This window comes from Suricata suricatta, chromosome 6, assembly GCF_006229205.1.
Source record: "Suricata suricatta isolate VVHF042 chromosome 6, meerkat_22Aug2017_6uvM2_HiC, whole genome shotgun sequence".
In the NCBI taxonomy this organism is placed as follows: Eukaryota; Metazoa; Chordata; class Mammalia; order Carnivora; family Herpestidae; genus Suricata; species Suricata suricatta.
Window position 1 is genome coordinate 87,044,104 of NC_043705.1, and position 16,024 is coordinate 87,060,127.

General features: G+C 42.2%; 1 protein-coding gene across 4 annotated transcripts in view; it reads right to left on the bottom strand.

Annotated features, from left to right (window-relative positions):
* Positions 1 to 9,136, bottom strand: part of CPEB4 (cytoplasmic polyadenylation element binding protein 4) — a 65,075-nt gene extending 55,939 nt beyond the window's left edge. For all 4 annotated transcript variants that reach the window (XM_029942838.1, XM_029942836.1, XM_029942835.1 and 1 more), the window contains exon 1: positions 6,527 to 9,136. In XM_029942838.1, coding sequence (XP_029798698.1) covers positions 6,527 to 7,651 — 1,125 coding nt within the window. In that variant the 5' untranslated portion in view covers positions 7,652 to 9,136. The remainder of the gene's footprint in view (positions 1 to 6,526) is intronic.
* Positions 9,137 to 16,024: the final 6,888 nt, after the last annotated feature.

Sequence of the window (16,024 nt, forward strand, 5' to 3'; positions counted from 1 at the left end):
TGTATAATACTGAGGGATTAACTATAACTTAGTTTAGACCTATACAAAAAACAATGATGGGATATTGCTGGTAAATATCCAGCAAATGGAAATTGCCCAATCTAAACACTCTACAATATGAGAAGTACATGTATAGCTTAAGACTTTGGATGTTATTAATTCAGTTTGCAAACATGAGAGAGGACCTCTAAGTGGCTGATGGAGTTTTTTCCTTTATATGTCATGAGGCCTGAATTTTGTTACCCGTAGGTTAAAGTTCGCCTTTTGTAATACCATTTTGCCACAGAACTTAAACAAGCACATGTTGCATACCAGTATATACTTATAAATGTGACCATTAATAAAATATTTGAAAATGCCATTTACACACTGTGTTTGTTATATCTAAAGTTGGATCTCTTAATTTGCCTTAGGGTTTAAGACAGCTCATGGAAGGGCACCTGTGTGGCTAAGTAGGTTAAGCATCTGACTTCGGCTTAGGTCATGATCTTGTGGTTCTTGAGTTTGAGCCCAGCATCGAACTTTGTGATGAGAGCCCAGAGCCTGGAGCCTGCTTCAGATTCTGTGTCTCCCTCTCTCTCTGCCCCTCCCCCACTTGCACCCTGTCTCTCTCTCGCTCTCAAAAGTAAACAAACATTTAAAAAAAATTTTTAAACAGCTCATGGATTACAATGACATGAAACTAGGAATTGTTAATTTATTTATAATGAGATTTTTTTTTTAAAGTATGTTTAGCATCATTCAGGGACTAGCACAGATCAGAAAGAAAATTTTAAATCAAACCAAAACAACTTTTATGAGATCTCTAGTCTTGCCCCTGGTCTATAACATAGGAGATGCTTATTAGATATGTACTAAACAAATTAAAATATATAAAACAAAACTGAATTTCAGGATAAAAGCTAAAATATACCCAATTCAAATCTATGGTACCCTTTTCCTATCTCTTACCAAAAAAAGTCACAAATTCTCCTTTGAAATAGTCTCCTTTAAGGTACACAAAGGGAGTAAAATGTTCTAAATTTCTTAAAATAACTATAGGTAAAATCATTCAAAATACTGAAAGATACAGTCTGCCAATATTAACGGAATTTTAGGCATATACACAATGATAAAACTTCTCCAGAAAACTGATAATTCTGCTAAATGTTTTATCTGTCCTGGATTGCATCTAGCTCATTCAAAAGAAATAAAATATAAATAAAAAATATATATAATAAGGAGATACAAAGGACTGTTAAAAATCTTTCAAAGGTACCGTAATTGTAAGGAATTTCATAGTTTTACAAATTTTAGAGAGCCATACTTTAAATCGAAACAAAATTTAAACTATTTACTATGGCCAAATACTTAAGGAACCTCGCAATAAACCTTAACTCTTGGGTATTATTATCTTAACAAGGTTTTATCTTCCTTAATTTAAGCGATTTGCTCAAGGTGACAAAGCTTATTAGAGTGCAAAGTCAGAATCAAGTTTGCTAGGTACCAGAGCCTTTGTATCCACTCTACTCCATGTTCCTTTGGCCTCCTAAAACAGGCCTCCTCAGTAATTTTTCAAGTTTCACCTTCAAAAACTGATTAAAAAGAGGACTGTACCTTTATCTTTCTATCTACTAAGAATTTTCTGAAACCAAGAAAGTGGAACTCCTTCTGTTTCAATGATATAAAATGTAATGAGAACCTATACTAATTTTGAAGTTAAAAAATTCGGTATCGCTATAAATTCATCATGGTAAAAATATACTTTAATTTCTACAAGAGGAATTTTCTTCGAACGATTAAATATAAAATGAGTTTTCCAGGAAATATTAAAATAAATGCTCACGTTATGGGCTCCCCGCCTTAAAGAGAAACACATTATACCCATTATCTTATCTGTGATGGGACAAAAACTGAAGTACAATGTAGCGCTGAAAATATGTGATAATGGATCTTCAAGCTTATTTCCCTTACGGCAAGATAAAGTTATTAAAAAATAAATATAGGCTGTTTAGTTTAAATGAGGCATATGTTAACTTTAAGACTACTTCTCCATTTCTTTCTCATGAACACCAACAAGAATTATTCTCAAAAGCATAAGGGGCGCCTGGGTGGCTCAGAGTTAAGTGTCTGACTTCGGCTCAGGTCATGGTCTCACGGTTTGTGAGTTTTTGCGTCTCGCGTCAGGCTCTGTGCTGACAGCTCAGGGCCTGGAGCCTGCTTCAGATCCTGGGTCTTCTCCTCTCTCTGCCCCTGCCCCACTTGGGCTCTGTCTCTCTCTGTCTTTCAAAAATAAATCAATGTAAAAAAGAAATTTTTTTTTAAAAGTATAAACCCATGAACTATGGACATCTTTCTAGTTGCAGCAATAGCAACAACCAAATTCACGAGGCTTACTACAAACAGGTTTTTCCCAAAAGATGTGGAACAATGTGTTGACCATACTCGATGGCTTCTGTGAAGACAACAAAAAATGATTAAAAAAACACTCTACCCCGCCCAAGTTTTGATCCCACCAGAAAAGCAATTAAACTTAGTTGAAAGGCTTTCTACAAAAACGCATAAAACTGTATCTGGTAGGCTTTTCCCAAAGTGTTTCCAATATCTGAATTCTGCTGGAGCCAAAACAATCCAACCCCTACTTTACAGGTTAAAAATTAATTTTCCTTCTTCTAACATAAAAAAATAGAAATTAAAAGTAAACATTTCCTATACAAAGATCCCTCCCAGGATGCTATGAAGAAACCAAAACTGTAATGAGGTTGCACTCAGACAACTGTAATAATTCACCATGACTTTCAGAAGTGAAGCAATGCAGTAACTTTCTGCTTTCAAATATAAGGTGCCATATGTAATTTTAAGAATCAAAAAAGTGACAACACAGGCAGAGATATTAAAGTGACATGAATTATTTGCCTGGTTAAGACAACTTAACAAACCCACGGTGACTGTGTCTTAAGAGCAAAGGGGCTCTAAATCCCAAAATGTCTCCCTACCAAGTTTTAGGATGATCTTTGGGAAAGATTTTGTCCCCCTCTCTGCCCTTTTTCTAATTAATGTATTTATTTATATATCTATTGCCTACTTCTTGGTATTTAGCTAATGAAGGTGTGAGAGTAACTGAGCTGAAGATAAGGAACAGAATATATACTATCCAATTCTCCTTTACTTTCCTGTAAGGACAGAAGATCTAGGCACCTCTCCAAAGAAGTGCTGTATTCAAATATAATTATTGGCAAGTGCCCCAATATCTTATGTAGTTTGGACATTGGAATTCCAGGATGTGTCTGGCAGAACATGGGAGATTTTTTTTTCCTCCTTAATGTAAAGGTCAAATCATGCCTTTAATCACATGAATATGGACCTTGTTTCTTCATCTTAAAATTGGGACAATAAAACCAAATCTCATAGGATTAAGAAATCCTATGCCAGTGCCTGGTACATAGAGTATGTACTAAAAATAGACAAACAAAGAATTTTGACTTGAATATTATCTTTTAACATTTTAAAGTTGATAAGTATATTCTATCCTTTTCTATTATTTTCCACTTTCAAAACCTTAACTATAATCACCTTCTGATTAGCATGCATCAATCATTCAAACTAAACTTTACGTATTAGGTAAAGTCTTTCCTTTCAATGTAATAATATCGGGCTGGCCTTTGATTCAATACTAACATTAAAATGTGGCTATGTAAGCTGGACCCTGTAACTTCTCTGGTGCATATCCAGATCTCTCTACAACACATTGGGAATTCTTGACAATAGCCATTGAAATGGAATTACAAATATCTGTAAAATTTCTTTCCTAAAATTAATAGTGTTTAGGGTAATAAATTTAAGTAAGAGCTGCGGTTAGGAAAGACTGTGGTTGTAGCTGCAGCAATTTCAATTTCAATTTCACAGAAGCTCACTTCAGGATCATAAGAAACTTTCAGGCATTGCCTCCGTCATCCTCCACATTTTATGGGGAAACCGAGGTCCCCAAACACTATGATATTGATAGGGCCAAGACCATAACCTCGGTCTCCAGGCTCCCGGTCCAATAAACATTCCTTTGAGTTTTCATATCAAATTTAACCAAGTAATCCATACCAATCCCAAATGGCATTTTTTCTTTTTTGCCAAAAACCAATTCAAAAGAGTAATTGTTAAAACACACACACACACACACACACACACACACACACAGAACTACATTCATTTAAGTAAGCACTACAGTAATCAGTTTGCTAACTTGTGATTTTTTTCAAAGCCCAATTAGGATTTTTTCAAATCACTTCTTTCTATTGTGACTTTCAAATCATCCCCACACTTGCTCATGGCTCCCTGATCCCCTACTCCCTTTCCTAAAAATGGTGGGGACAGTGAGCAGAAATCAACAATTTAGTTTCTTACCCTACCATATTTGAGCCAGGTATATTGCCTCATCCTTTTTCCATCCTCAGCATAATAGACAACAATTCTAAGGGAAGAGTTAGTTTCTAACAGTATTTTTTAGTATCATTCTTAGTCTATTTTATTATTATTTCATAAACCAGCTAAATCTCCAACTGAACCCAATGATTTCACATGTTAAACGCATTCCATTAGCCCCCCAAAATACTAATAATAATGTGCTGTACATAGTTACTCATTTTCTGAAATTTTTTTTTGCAACGCAAATCTTTATCAAAAGTCAATAAACTGAGAATGGAAAATAAAGCATGAGGTCACATAAGTTCATTCGGTCGGTGTATAGCAGCAAAATAAAGTGTATTCCATTCTGAGCCAATCTTAATCCAGTGGAAATGTACAGAATGCCAGCTTAGATTTAAAAATTAGCAACATATGAATAATTCATAAAAGTCACCTTTGCACTAAACTCTCTTTCAATTATGTTCAAAAGAATATTAAAAGCAACTTTTTAAAAACATACTTCATGAAATTGCCAGTGTCTAAAAGAGCCTTTTTTTACCGAACCACTAACGCAAGATAATTGTTCTTCAGTTTGAGTAAAAAACCCTTTATAAAAGCGAAAGTCAACAGCTTTTTGATACGTAGCCAAAAAAAAAAAAATATATGTTTAAAACTCTAAAATAATCTTGATCGAATATTTTCAGATACATCCTAACTGTTACACCTGAATCCTTCAGGGAAGGGACATTTAATTCCTTGGAATGACATAGAGTTCTCTTAGCAAACTTCCCCTCCCACTAAGCAAATTTTTAATCAAAACAGATAATTCTACTTGTGCTGACATCATATTTGGGGACATTGCAACTATTTTGTAATCTGTTTTAGCCCTTGCAGAAGCATCTCTAAAATAACCCTCTATCTGTGGTGCACGTGTGTCTACACACACAATACATATACATACACAGGGATACAAACGTGAATTTTAATCCTTGTTGTTTTAACCTAGAATTTGTACTCTCATCAGCTGTGTGCTTTGGGGCAAGTTATAGCTTTCCAATAGCCAAGTTTTTCATCTGCAAAATGGGGATAACAATAGAACTTACCTTGAGGGGTCACTGTGAGGACTGATTCAATGTTATTGAATGATTATCCCATATAAATTTCCTAAATACATGTAAACAATCATACTCCCAAAGAGTACAAACTTAGTGGAGTAGCTGATGTTCAATTAATTATGAAATTCCCTCCATGTCCTATCTGTCAACTAGACTGGCTGCTCATTAATTCAAAAACATCAAACAATGTGACTCTTACAGAGTAAGGATACACTGGTGGCAAGAAAGACAAGTGATCTTTGCCTGGTCCTATTTTTAGGAATGGTTTATCTACACCCCTAGTGTTAACACTGGAAAATAAACAAATGGATCAAAGGCATCATAAAAGAGTCACCCTTAGATCAACAGTTTCATGGTATTTGAAAATAAATGGGGATGAAGAAAACATTTAGATCATTTCTGTACCAGTCTTCACTGAGCAGGGCAGGCCGGAATTGGCAAAGAGGTTTAAGAGGAATTGCTGAATGGATGGATTCAGACTGTTCACACTGCAAGGTTCAGAGAGGTTCCAGGTTTAAAATGTAACCAGGGAGAAAACTACAATTCAATAGTTGGTTTTCACTGAATCACTACCCTACAGTGGAGGGGGGGGGGATTAATTTTTTCATCATATCTGGGCAGAAAATGATCTGGGCAGAAAATGATCATCGGTTTCCACGATGAAATATACTCATATCCATACATTATTTATTCCCACCTAAAAAAGTAGGGAAAACAACCATGATGATCTTGTCCAGCTAGAAAGGTGTTACAGTTAATAATTATGACATCATTAACTCTCTGGTATTCACAGTTCTTCCAATTCATACTGTTATCCATGGGGAAAGTTACAATTAGAAATTTTCCCAAGAAACCGCTGAATATTTTGTTCCAAATTATACTCCTGTCCTGCCAAAATAACGTCTGGTAATTAACTCATTTTCTCAGAAGGGCTCTGACATGCACATGAACAATTCAAACTCTCTTAGTTAAACAGATATTACACCATGCAATTTCCTTATTCATCTTAATCTATTAATGGAACATAATCTTACCGGAAAAGGGAAAATGTTGTCAGCCCTGTTCAAGCTATCTTCCATCCAGGATTTAGGAGCAAAGGCAGAGCTGGGGCGAGCATACTTCTGCAGCTGAATATGATTGCTTGCAAAATTCTTCTTCAAAGGCGAGATGGAGTTCAGGGGCGTTATCCCTCCATTCAGCCCTCTGCGGTGGTCTCGGCCTTGGGAGCCTCCCCAGCCCCCGTACCCACCACCTCCGGGGCTCCACGAGGAAGATGGGGTGGGAGAGGGGCTCTGGTAGCTGCTCCACGGAGAGGGGGGTTTGTTAAGATTATTGGCCAAATGAGGCAGCTGGTTAAAAGCAGCGTTTCTGTGTGTGAAAGGCGGGGGGTGGGGACTGGCGGGAGACCTCCTCTGCTGCTGATGCTGGCTGTGATGATGCTGGAAGTGAGGGTGGTGCGGGTGGTGCTGTGACAGAGGCCCGATCTGCGGGGAGAAGCTGCCTCCGAAGCCGGGGCTGACGTGGTGGGGGAAATTTTGAAACAACAGAGCACCGTTGTTGGCCGAAGCAGCCGGGACCCCTCCCTGGTGAAAGAAGCTCGCGTCCTCGTTTATGATGGTGGAGGAGGAAGGTGCTATCGCTGCTGACCAGTTGCTGAAACCAGTAAGAGACGATGCACTGGACGTCAGGGGCTGGCTCGAAGCACCGAGCCCAGTGGCTTCTTGGTAATCAAACCCTGTCAACACTGGCGACTCGATTCTTATTTTCTCCTTCCCATTGCCGTTTTCTGAAGAAGTGTCCCCTGGACTCTCTTCAGATTTTGTCTTCTCAGTTTCGGGCAGGATGCCAGCCTCCTGGCCGGGACTGGGGGAGAGCTGCTGCTTTTCCAAAGGGTCCTGCTGTTCCTGTTGCTGACTTTTTGCCTTCTCTGAGCCCAGGATCTCATCCTGGATGTTATGGGTGGCCGGGGCAGGAAAGAGCCACGCTGACCCGGCACTGCTGCCGTTGGCAGCCGTGTTATTATTTATAAAAGCAGCAGGGCTGGGGGTGGCATTCTGGTGATGGTGCGGCGGCTGCAGATGCGGGTGGAACCGGACCGGAAACGCAGATTTGTTCCCAGTATTGCTTTGCACTAGCACTCCAAACCCGTAATCCCCCATTTATTATTCTTGGGGTCAGAATCTTATGATTTTAAAAAAAAGGAAAAAAAAAGAGGACGAACCTGGTGTCTCTCGTCTCTGTGTCCTCCACCTCAAATCTAAGTGGCCTGTTTGAAATGTCTTATTTCATAGATAGCTATATAGCTCAAAGGTCGCCACTTTATCGCTTGAAATAGTTCTGATTCGGAATTCTGGGCTCTGAAAGACAACAAAAACTGAAAACTAAAAAAAAAAAAAAAAAAAAAAAAGTCTCTTAAAACATCGACATGAATCCAACCGAGCTTATTATGTCTAGGAGGGAAGAAGAACGAAGGGGGCAAAAATCAAGTCTTTGGTTAGTAAAATAGGCGCTTTCTTTTTCCAAAGGAAAATGTCCATGAAATGACAAAAACACAGCTTCTCAAGCATCTATGGGTGTAGAAGAATAAGCCTTGCGCGGAGTAAAAATATATATATGCATATATATATATATATAATTTAACAATCACATAGGGTCTTCCTCAGCAGTTTAGACTCGCTCACATAAAAATTAGAATAGGGCTAAGAGGAGAAGACGTTCCTTCCTTGGCAGCTTGGTTAAAAAAAAATCAGGAATAATTTAAAAACATTATATATTATATATTTATATATATAGATTATATTAGGTTATCTGGGGTGGGAGGTGGATTCCTGGTTGCGGGAGAGGGATCGGCACTGACTAATGGAAAGATGATTGCAGGGGCGGGGGCGGGGGGGTCTCTGCTGTTCCTGGTCCGGTTTCGGCTCTTTCACGGGGTGCAGGGCCGGCCCCTGGGGCTGTTCCTGAGGCTTCGGGTGCAGATCTTGCTGCGGTCGCTGGTCCTGGGCTCCCCCCGCGGCCTCCTCTCCCCCATGAAATGGGTTGGAAACACCCGTTTCGCCCTCTTGGGGGGATCGCGACCAGCAAGGATTAGCGAGACTCGACGAGAGGGAGCTGGCGGCCCCGGGGCGCGGGGACCAACGGGGCGACCTGGAAGGTCCTGCGGTTGCGGCCTCTTCCCCTCTCTGCGGCTCCGGGGTTTTTTTCCCTCATGGGACCCAGGGGCGGTTTGTTCAGTTCTCTCAGTTCGATTCTCCGCAGGAGGGGGGGGGGGTCGTAAGAAAAGAGGGAAAAAAGGGAAAACTCACTAGTGTGGTTATTCTAAAAGAGAAGAGCCTCCCCCTCTTTGTGCTCTCTCTCTTTTTGCCCTCGGATTTTTAAAAAAATCTATAATTTAGAAGGCTTTTGTTTCTCCTCACGGTTGCTGGGCCGGCGTCGTCTCCGCGGCCGCCGTCGCTTTGCCCCGGTCCCGCAGTCCCCGCTGTCGTTGTTGCGGACTCCGCCTGGCTCTTCTTTTTCTCTCCTTCTTCCTCCTCTTCCTCCTCTGCTGTCGCCGATGCCGCCGCCGCCGCCGCCGTCACCGCCTCCCGGTGTCCGGGTCCCGCAGCCGCGGCTGAGTCCTTCTCCTCAGGACCGAGCCGAGTGAAATGACAACCAGCTGGAAAGACCGAGAGACACTTCCGGTTCGAAGAGGGAGGGGTGGGGTACCGAGGGCACCCCGCCCACTTGCCGAGATACCAATCAGCTGTTGGGATTTAGATGAGGCCACGCCTCCTGGCTCAGGACCCTCCCAGGAAGGTCGAAAACATACCCTGAGAGACGCCCCTTCCGTCTGCGCCTCGCCCAGTGAGGCCTGGCTCCCAGAACCCGCTCCCCCACCCAGAGTGAGCGCAGCAGGTTGCCATCTTTAGTGTGGGCACAGGACTCCTTCGCTGTTTATCTCCCCTCACCGTTCTTTGTAGGAGTTGCCTATAAGGGACGCACGGAACAGGAAGGACCCCTCGAGCGCTACGAAAAAGAGTTAAGGTCTTGGGGATCCGAGTGGCCACTGGTAAAACCAAGGATGAACGGGGAGTCCTGCCCACAGTAAAGGTGGGTCGCCAGGCATCACGTGCTTTGGCCCGAGCTCCGCCCCAGAGGGATCTGGAAGGGGAGGCGGGTCTCCCCAGCCGCTGTGCTGGTCCTGGAACTGCGTACGTCCTTGTCCTGCCTGTTGACCTCACGCGGGACTCTCCTTTCACCTTCCATTACACCATCCCCACCCCCCCAGCTTGGCTTAGTTGGGAGGCACAAAGATACAGCTGCTGTAAGCTTATGTGATTGAGCCCTCTTCTCCATTCTGTTCTGGTCCACTCTATACACTGTACCAGCGGGACATTTCCCTCGTCTGTTCAGATCTTTCTATGAAAAGGGCCAGACTCCTTAGTCCGGTGTTCAAGGCCTTTCCACTCTGTGGGAAGTCATATCTTAACACCTCATCTCCGAACAAATGCCCCACACCAAGGTGCTCCAGACACACTCTCAGTGCCTTTTCACGTGTCCTTTTCTTTCTTCGCCACTTGGTAAACTCCTGTTCCATTTTAGGAGTCAGGCCAAAAGCTACCAACTCTGCCTCCTAAATTCTACGAGCATCCATGGCCCTTAAGTCCTGTGTCTCTCATGCTCGATTATCACATTGTAATGGCTGCTTCTGTCTGCTGGACCTGGGGCTCCACTGTGGGCTCATTGAGGAGAGGACCTTGTGGATAGGAGACATTGGTGAGTGAATTCTGAAGAAATGAATGAACAAAGTGGAGTCTATCTCGAATGACAGTAGCCTTACGAAGTCTGAATCATTTCATTTCTTCTGCTGTTTGGTTTGGAGTTCACATCTCTCAAAGGTTTATCATTTAGGTTATTCATTAGCTGCTCCAGTGTGTCTCTTGTTCCTCTTTGTATGTTCCCACTTAGGACTACCATCAGGGATGAGGGTAATGCCTCACTCTAAAGATGGTGAATAAGTGTTTGCCTTTAGTAGGAAATGAGCAATAAAGAATGAAGAGATCACAGTAGAGCCAGAGTAGGAAAAAAAGAGCAGTCCAAAACCTTTAAGAATCTCATCAACAAAGGTGGCTTCCATTTCATTTCTATTAGCCTTCCCTGAATGGCCCTAACTTCTTCTGCTTCAGTTTCTCAGTCCTCCAACACTTCCACGTAGAACACCTGTTTAGAGCCTGAAGCCGTGATTTTTATTCTTTCCTTGTATGATGACCATGAGTCTTAGCTCTGTAATTCTAGTTGGAGTTCTTTCAGCGTAGGAATTGGGTGGGTCTTAGTCTGCTGTTTGTTCCCCACATCTGGACATACCTTAGACTTGCTGGTTCAGTTCCACCAGAATGTCCAAGGTGTCATTTCCTCCAGAATGGCTGCCCTGACTGCCCCACTAACATCTGGTAGATTCCTCTCTGTAAATTACTGCTAGTTGTCGGTGGGTTTGTTTCTTAAGGGCAAAGGTTTTATCTGATTATCTTTGTGTCCCTAGTGGCCAGCATAGAGTTGGGCACAGAGCAGACTCAGCACATGTTTGTTAAGTGAATGAATGAATGTCCAGTACCCAGTAGATAGGTGAGTATTTTGGAGCTACCAATTCTCAGTGGCTAAAATGGCAGCCATGACCTGGAAGAAAAAGGACTGTCTTTGGAGCCCGACAGTATAATTTGAATCCCACCTCTACCACTAACTACTTCCTGGTGTACAGCCCTGAGCTTTACCTCTACACGCCCCTAATTATTTATAGATAAAATATGAGTGATGTTTTCTTCTCTCACTAGGTTAGTGAATTACATGAGCTACATGTGAAGTCCTGGGCTGAGGTTTTTAAAAATATCAGCTCCTTATTAACATATTAAGTGCAGAGAACTTGTACTTCACAAGTGTCTTTTGCCTAGAAGCAGCTGTGTGCATGACTGAATCCAGAAACCGGTGTTGCTTTATAGGGGGAGGAGACATAGCCGAGCCACCACCAGGGTGGGTGCTGCTAGATCAGCCTGATCTTTTAAGACTAAATCAAGTATGGGCAAGTAGGTTTGGGCTAGACTGAAGCTAATGATCACTATGGACATCAGGTTCCTGGTTAGGGAGTAGAAGCTTGGGAGAAGGAAGAGGGAAAGGATTCTCTCGGGTCATTTGCCTACTCAGAAACTCAGGATACCCACCTCAGGGCTGCCCTCCTTAAAAAACATTCTGGCCTCAGAAACTGGCCTGGGTAACCATGACAACAATTCAGCAGCTCCATTTAGGATCTCCAAAGGGATCTACAGTTGTAGATGAGTACCAGCTTGAAGGCTTGAATGCTGTGCTGGCAGAAGGGAGCCCCTCCATGAAGCATGCTCCCTGGGAATGTTTCAGTTTGCAGAGAAAGCAAGCTCTGCACAAACATTTAGGTGCTACCAGATAAAAACAAACAAAACAAAACAAATAAACCTCCCTCCCTGTCCAGCAAGGGGTTGCCACACATTCAGAGAACTTGTAGACTAGTGAATGCATGTGCCTTGCTGGCTATTGCCCTGCCCCCTCTAGGGTTTGAGGTCAACCACACCCCAAACCCAAGCCTCCCAGGAAGCAGGGCCCTAATATCTCCTTCACCAGCCTCTTTTAAAGCTCGGCAGGTGATATAAATCTCACCCTATAATCACACAGAGTGAACTCTGCCCCACTCCAACTCTGATGTCCTCCACCACTGCCCTTGAAGCATTCGTCAGCCTTCCCAACAGCACACACCCCACTCCCCAGGGGCCTGTCTGGTGACTCTAGTAACCAGGGCCACCACCCAAGGCTGCTCATGTTGTGCACTGTGCAATTCCATAAGGCACCACAGACTATTATGGGAATGCCACCCCCTGGAGTTGTACACTGTGGCAGCCCTGCGTCAGTTGATCTGAGTAAAACTCAGAGGCACCTTATGAAAAGATGACACCCATATCAAAAAAGTGACTAGATACTACCGTAGGTTATATGAGCACATTCTCACTGCATGCAGAAACATTTAAAGCAGTTGATCCATTTAGAGTTTAGAGTTGGCCCACTAGCTTCCTTTGATGGAATTGAAGGACACGGTGTCCTTGATGTTGTTGCGTAGTGAGCTGTAGTGTGAAGACAAGTCTGGGCAGGCTCATGGTCCTGTCCCCTAAGAGATTAATACCCAGCTACTTTGCCTAGCTTTGTTAATAAGCCTTCTAATATAGTGGTGAAATATGTATTTTACTGGAACTAAAAAATATATGACAATAGTATTCAAAGGCAAGTCTTGTGAAGGCAGATGAAGAGAGAAGAGTGGAATTACTTTTGGAATATCTTCTTTTCCAAAAGTATCTGGAAGCTTACTCCCAGAAGGCAAGCTAGACAGAAATAAAACCAAGTTCTGAAAGTGGGTTTTATCAAACTCCACCTCTAATCTCCTCCCTGTTTTGATATTGAAAAATGTACATGTTTACTTAAGGGGGAAAAACAAACCTGTTTTGTTCTGTTTTGTTTTACAGTTAATGGCTGGGTTATATGTTCCCTTTTTGTTTGTTGTTTTATAATCCGCACAAACCCTCTGCATCTTAAACACTGTTTTCCTCCTGCTTTTTCATTTAAGGTGTTATCATTAACATAGAGTCCATAGTTAACACGCCATTTTGGTGCGGGTGGTGAAGCCAGTGTCTCCAAAGCACTGCTCCTGAATAAATGGCTTGGAAAGGTCCAGGACACCGACATGCTTCACTTGAAACTGCCTTATCCTGGCAAATATTTAGGTAAGCAGGAACAGGGGGTTGACCTTCCAAACTGACATGCATCACATGGCATGACTTGGATTCTTTTGTGGCCTTGGCCACCTATGTGGATGAGCTGCTGACCTAGATCCCCCCTTGTGTTTTGATTAGACACACTTCCCTTCCAGGCCCCAAACCCTGGCCATACTGCTGACCAGCTGCTGCCTCATACCCTGTGGGTAGGCTGAAGGATTTTCACCTGTAAGACCAGAAAAAGAATAGCTTTTTAGAGCTTGCAGAAGATGCAGGGCCCAGAGGTCAGACCAAAATTCTAGCCCCAGTGTAGCCATAAACTCATAGACACTGGTTCAGTTTCATGAGTTCCTTTCAGCCAGAATTTTTACTACCAAAAGAGTTGCACTTTGGAATCCTTAACCAATAAAGGTTCATAGAAAGGCATTATTAAAAAAATGACTAATGATGCTCCTTTTCTTTTCTATCCAAATTTCCTGGTCCCCTATTCCTGGAGTATATATATTCTTAAAGGACAGTTAAGAGTTGATTCATAAGCATCTAACCTCACATTTCAATGTGCATTGGTCCCCTCAACAGCCTATCAAATGCAGATTTCCAGGCTCTCTTCTCCCTCCCCAAGATATTCTGATTAAATTTTCTCATACTATTTTCTCATAAATTTTAAAGTACAAGAGATTTTCTCAAAATAATGTAAGAGCACAGAAAAACAAAATAACAATGACTAAAACCAAAAAAAGTTTCTTTCTCACATAAAAGAGGTTTGAGAAAGTCAGTATAGGGCTGGGAGGGTGGATTCAAGAAGTCATCAGAAACTGGGTTCCTTCTATCCTATTCTTTCCCTCCCTAAAATGTAACTTCTGCCTAAGATCCAAGATAGTTGATCAAGCTCCTGGCATCACATCTGTATTTTAGGCTGAAGGAAGGAGGAAAGAGACGAAGAAAGACATGGCCCTCCTCTTTGAGGAAACTTTTTTTTTAATAGTTTATTGTCAAATTGGTTTCCATATAACACCCAGTGCTTCTCCCCACAAGCACCCCCCTCCATGACCATCAGCCCCATTCCTCCCCCTCCACCTCCCCCTTCAGCCCTCGGGTTCATTCTCAGTATTCAATAGTCTCTCATGATTTGTGTCCCTCTCTCTCTCCCACTCTCTTTCCCCCTTCCCCTCCCTATGGTCCTCTGTTAGGTTTCTCCTGTTAGACCTGAGTCCAAACATATGGTATCTGTCCTTCTCTGCCTGACTTATTTCGCTTAGCATGAGGAAACTTTTCAGAAGACCTACACATCATTTCTGTTTTCCTCCCCCTGGCAGGAACTCAGCCATACGCAATTTGGGCAGAAGAGGTTGGAAAGTATGGTCTTTATTTCATGCTCATGTGCCTCATTAAAAAGTGACACTCTATTACCAATGAAGAATAGGGGAGGTGAATACTGATGGATGAGGCACTTTGGCCTAGAGAAGTCATGTAGTCAAGTCATTTTGTAGTTGAGGAAAGAGGTCCAGGGAAAGGCTGTGTCTAAAATCAGTTATTTTGCCCAGAGACCTTGACTCAGAGCTCCTCCTCCACCAGTGGTCCTCAAATTTAGCATGTTTCAGAATTACCTGGAGGACTAGTTAAAACAAACTAGAATTTCCAATTGAATGGGTATGGGGCAGAGTCAAGAATTTGCATTTCTAACAAGTTTTCAAGTGATGCCGATGCTGCTGATTTGATGGAACACACTTTGAAAACTAATGATCCCCAGAACATCCCCAGTTCACTGTGGCCAGCCTTAGTCTCCTCCCATTTTCTCAGGCTTACTCAGTGGTGCCATGATTCATTCTCTCGGTTGGCTAAGCCAAACATAGGAGTCATGCTAAATTCCTTCTCTCTCCTCCTCCATCCTCTTAGAGTTGGACCCCATGTTTTCTTCATTTTTCTCTTCAGCATCTCCTCCTTCTTTCCATCTCCTGCTTTGGTTCAAGCCTGGTCATTTCTCACCTGGATTTTTTTGCAGACACTATCTTTAGGCTTAATACCTGGCTTTGCTCACTGAATCTTTCTAAATGGGGAGTCTAATTACATTACTCCATTGCTGAAACACTTTCAGTGGCTTCTGGATGTGTAAGTCGGCTTACCTTCTAAAAAAAACTTAAAAACTTGTTGAAGGTAGTGTGATTTATCACTCAAAGTGACTGACAATTACCATCCATTTACTAGAATCAAAAAATAACTGTAATATATAAATATTGAAAACAAACTAATTGTATGGATTTCTTCTAGATCCCTGACTGCAAATCAAAGGCCCTAATTTTGAGGGGTTCTTCCTCCTTGTTAAAAAGGAAGATTAATAAGGTTAGGAAGGTGCTAAAGACTTAGTAGCCCAAAAGATTAAAAAGAAAATTAAAAAAAAAAAAACGCTTGGGTGGCTCAGTCAGTTAAGTGTCCGACTTCGGCTCAGGTCATGGTCTCACAGTTCGTGGGTTTGAGCCCTGTGTCAGGCTCTGTGCTGACCGCTAGCTCAGAGCCTGGAGCCTGCTTCAGATCCTGTGACTCCTTCTCTCTCTGACCCTCCCCTGCTCATGCTGTCTTTCTCTCTCAAAAATAAAAAAAAATTAAAAAAAAAAAAGACTTAGTAGCCCAATCTTAAAAGGTCTTGTTTACATAATTAGAGGGACTGAAAGAGAATGGAAAGGGACCTCAATTTCTCATCGTGTGATTTGAGAGTATGCACTGCATTGTCTGGGTACTACCAGCAATCAGCTCATCTGCCCACCGGAAAGG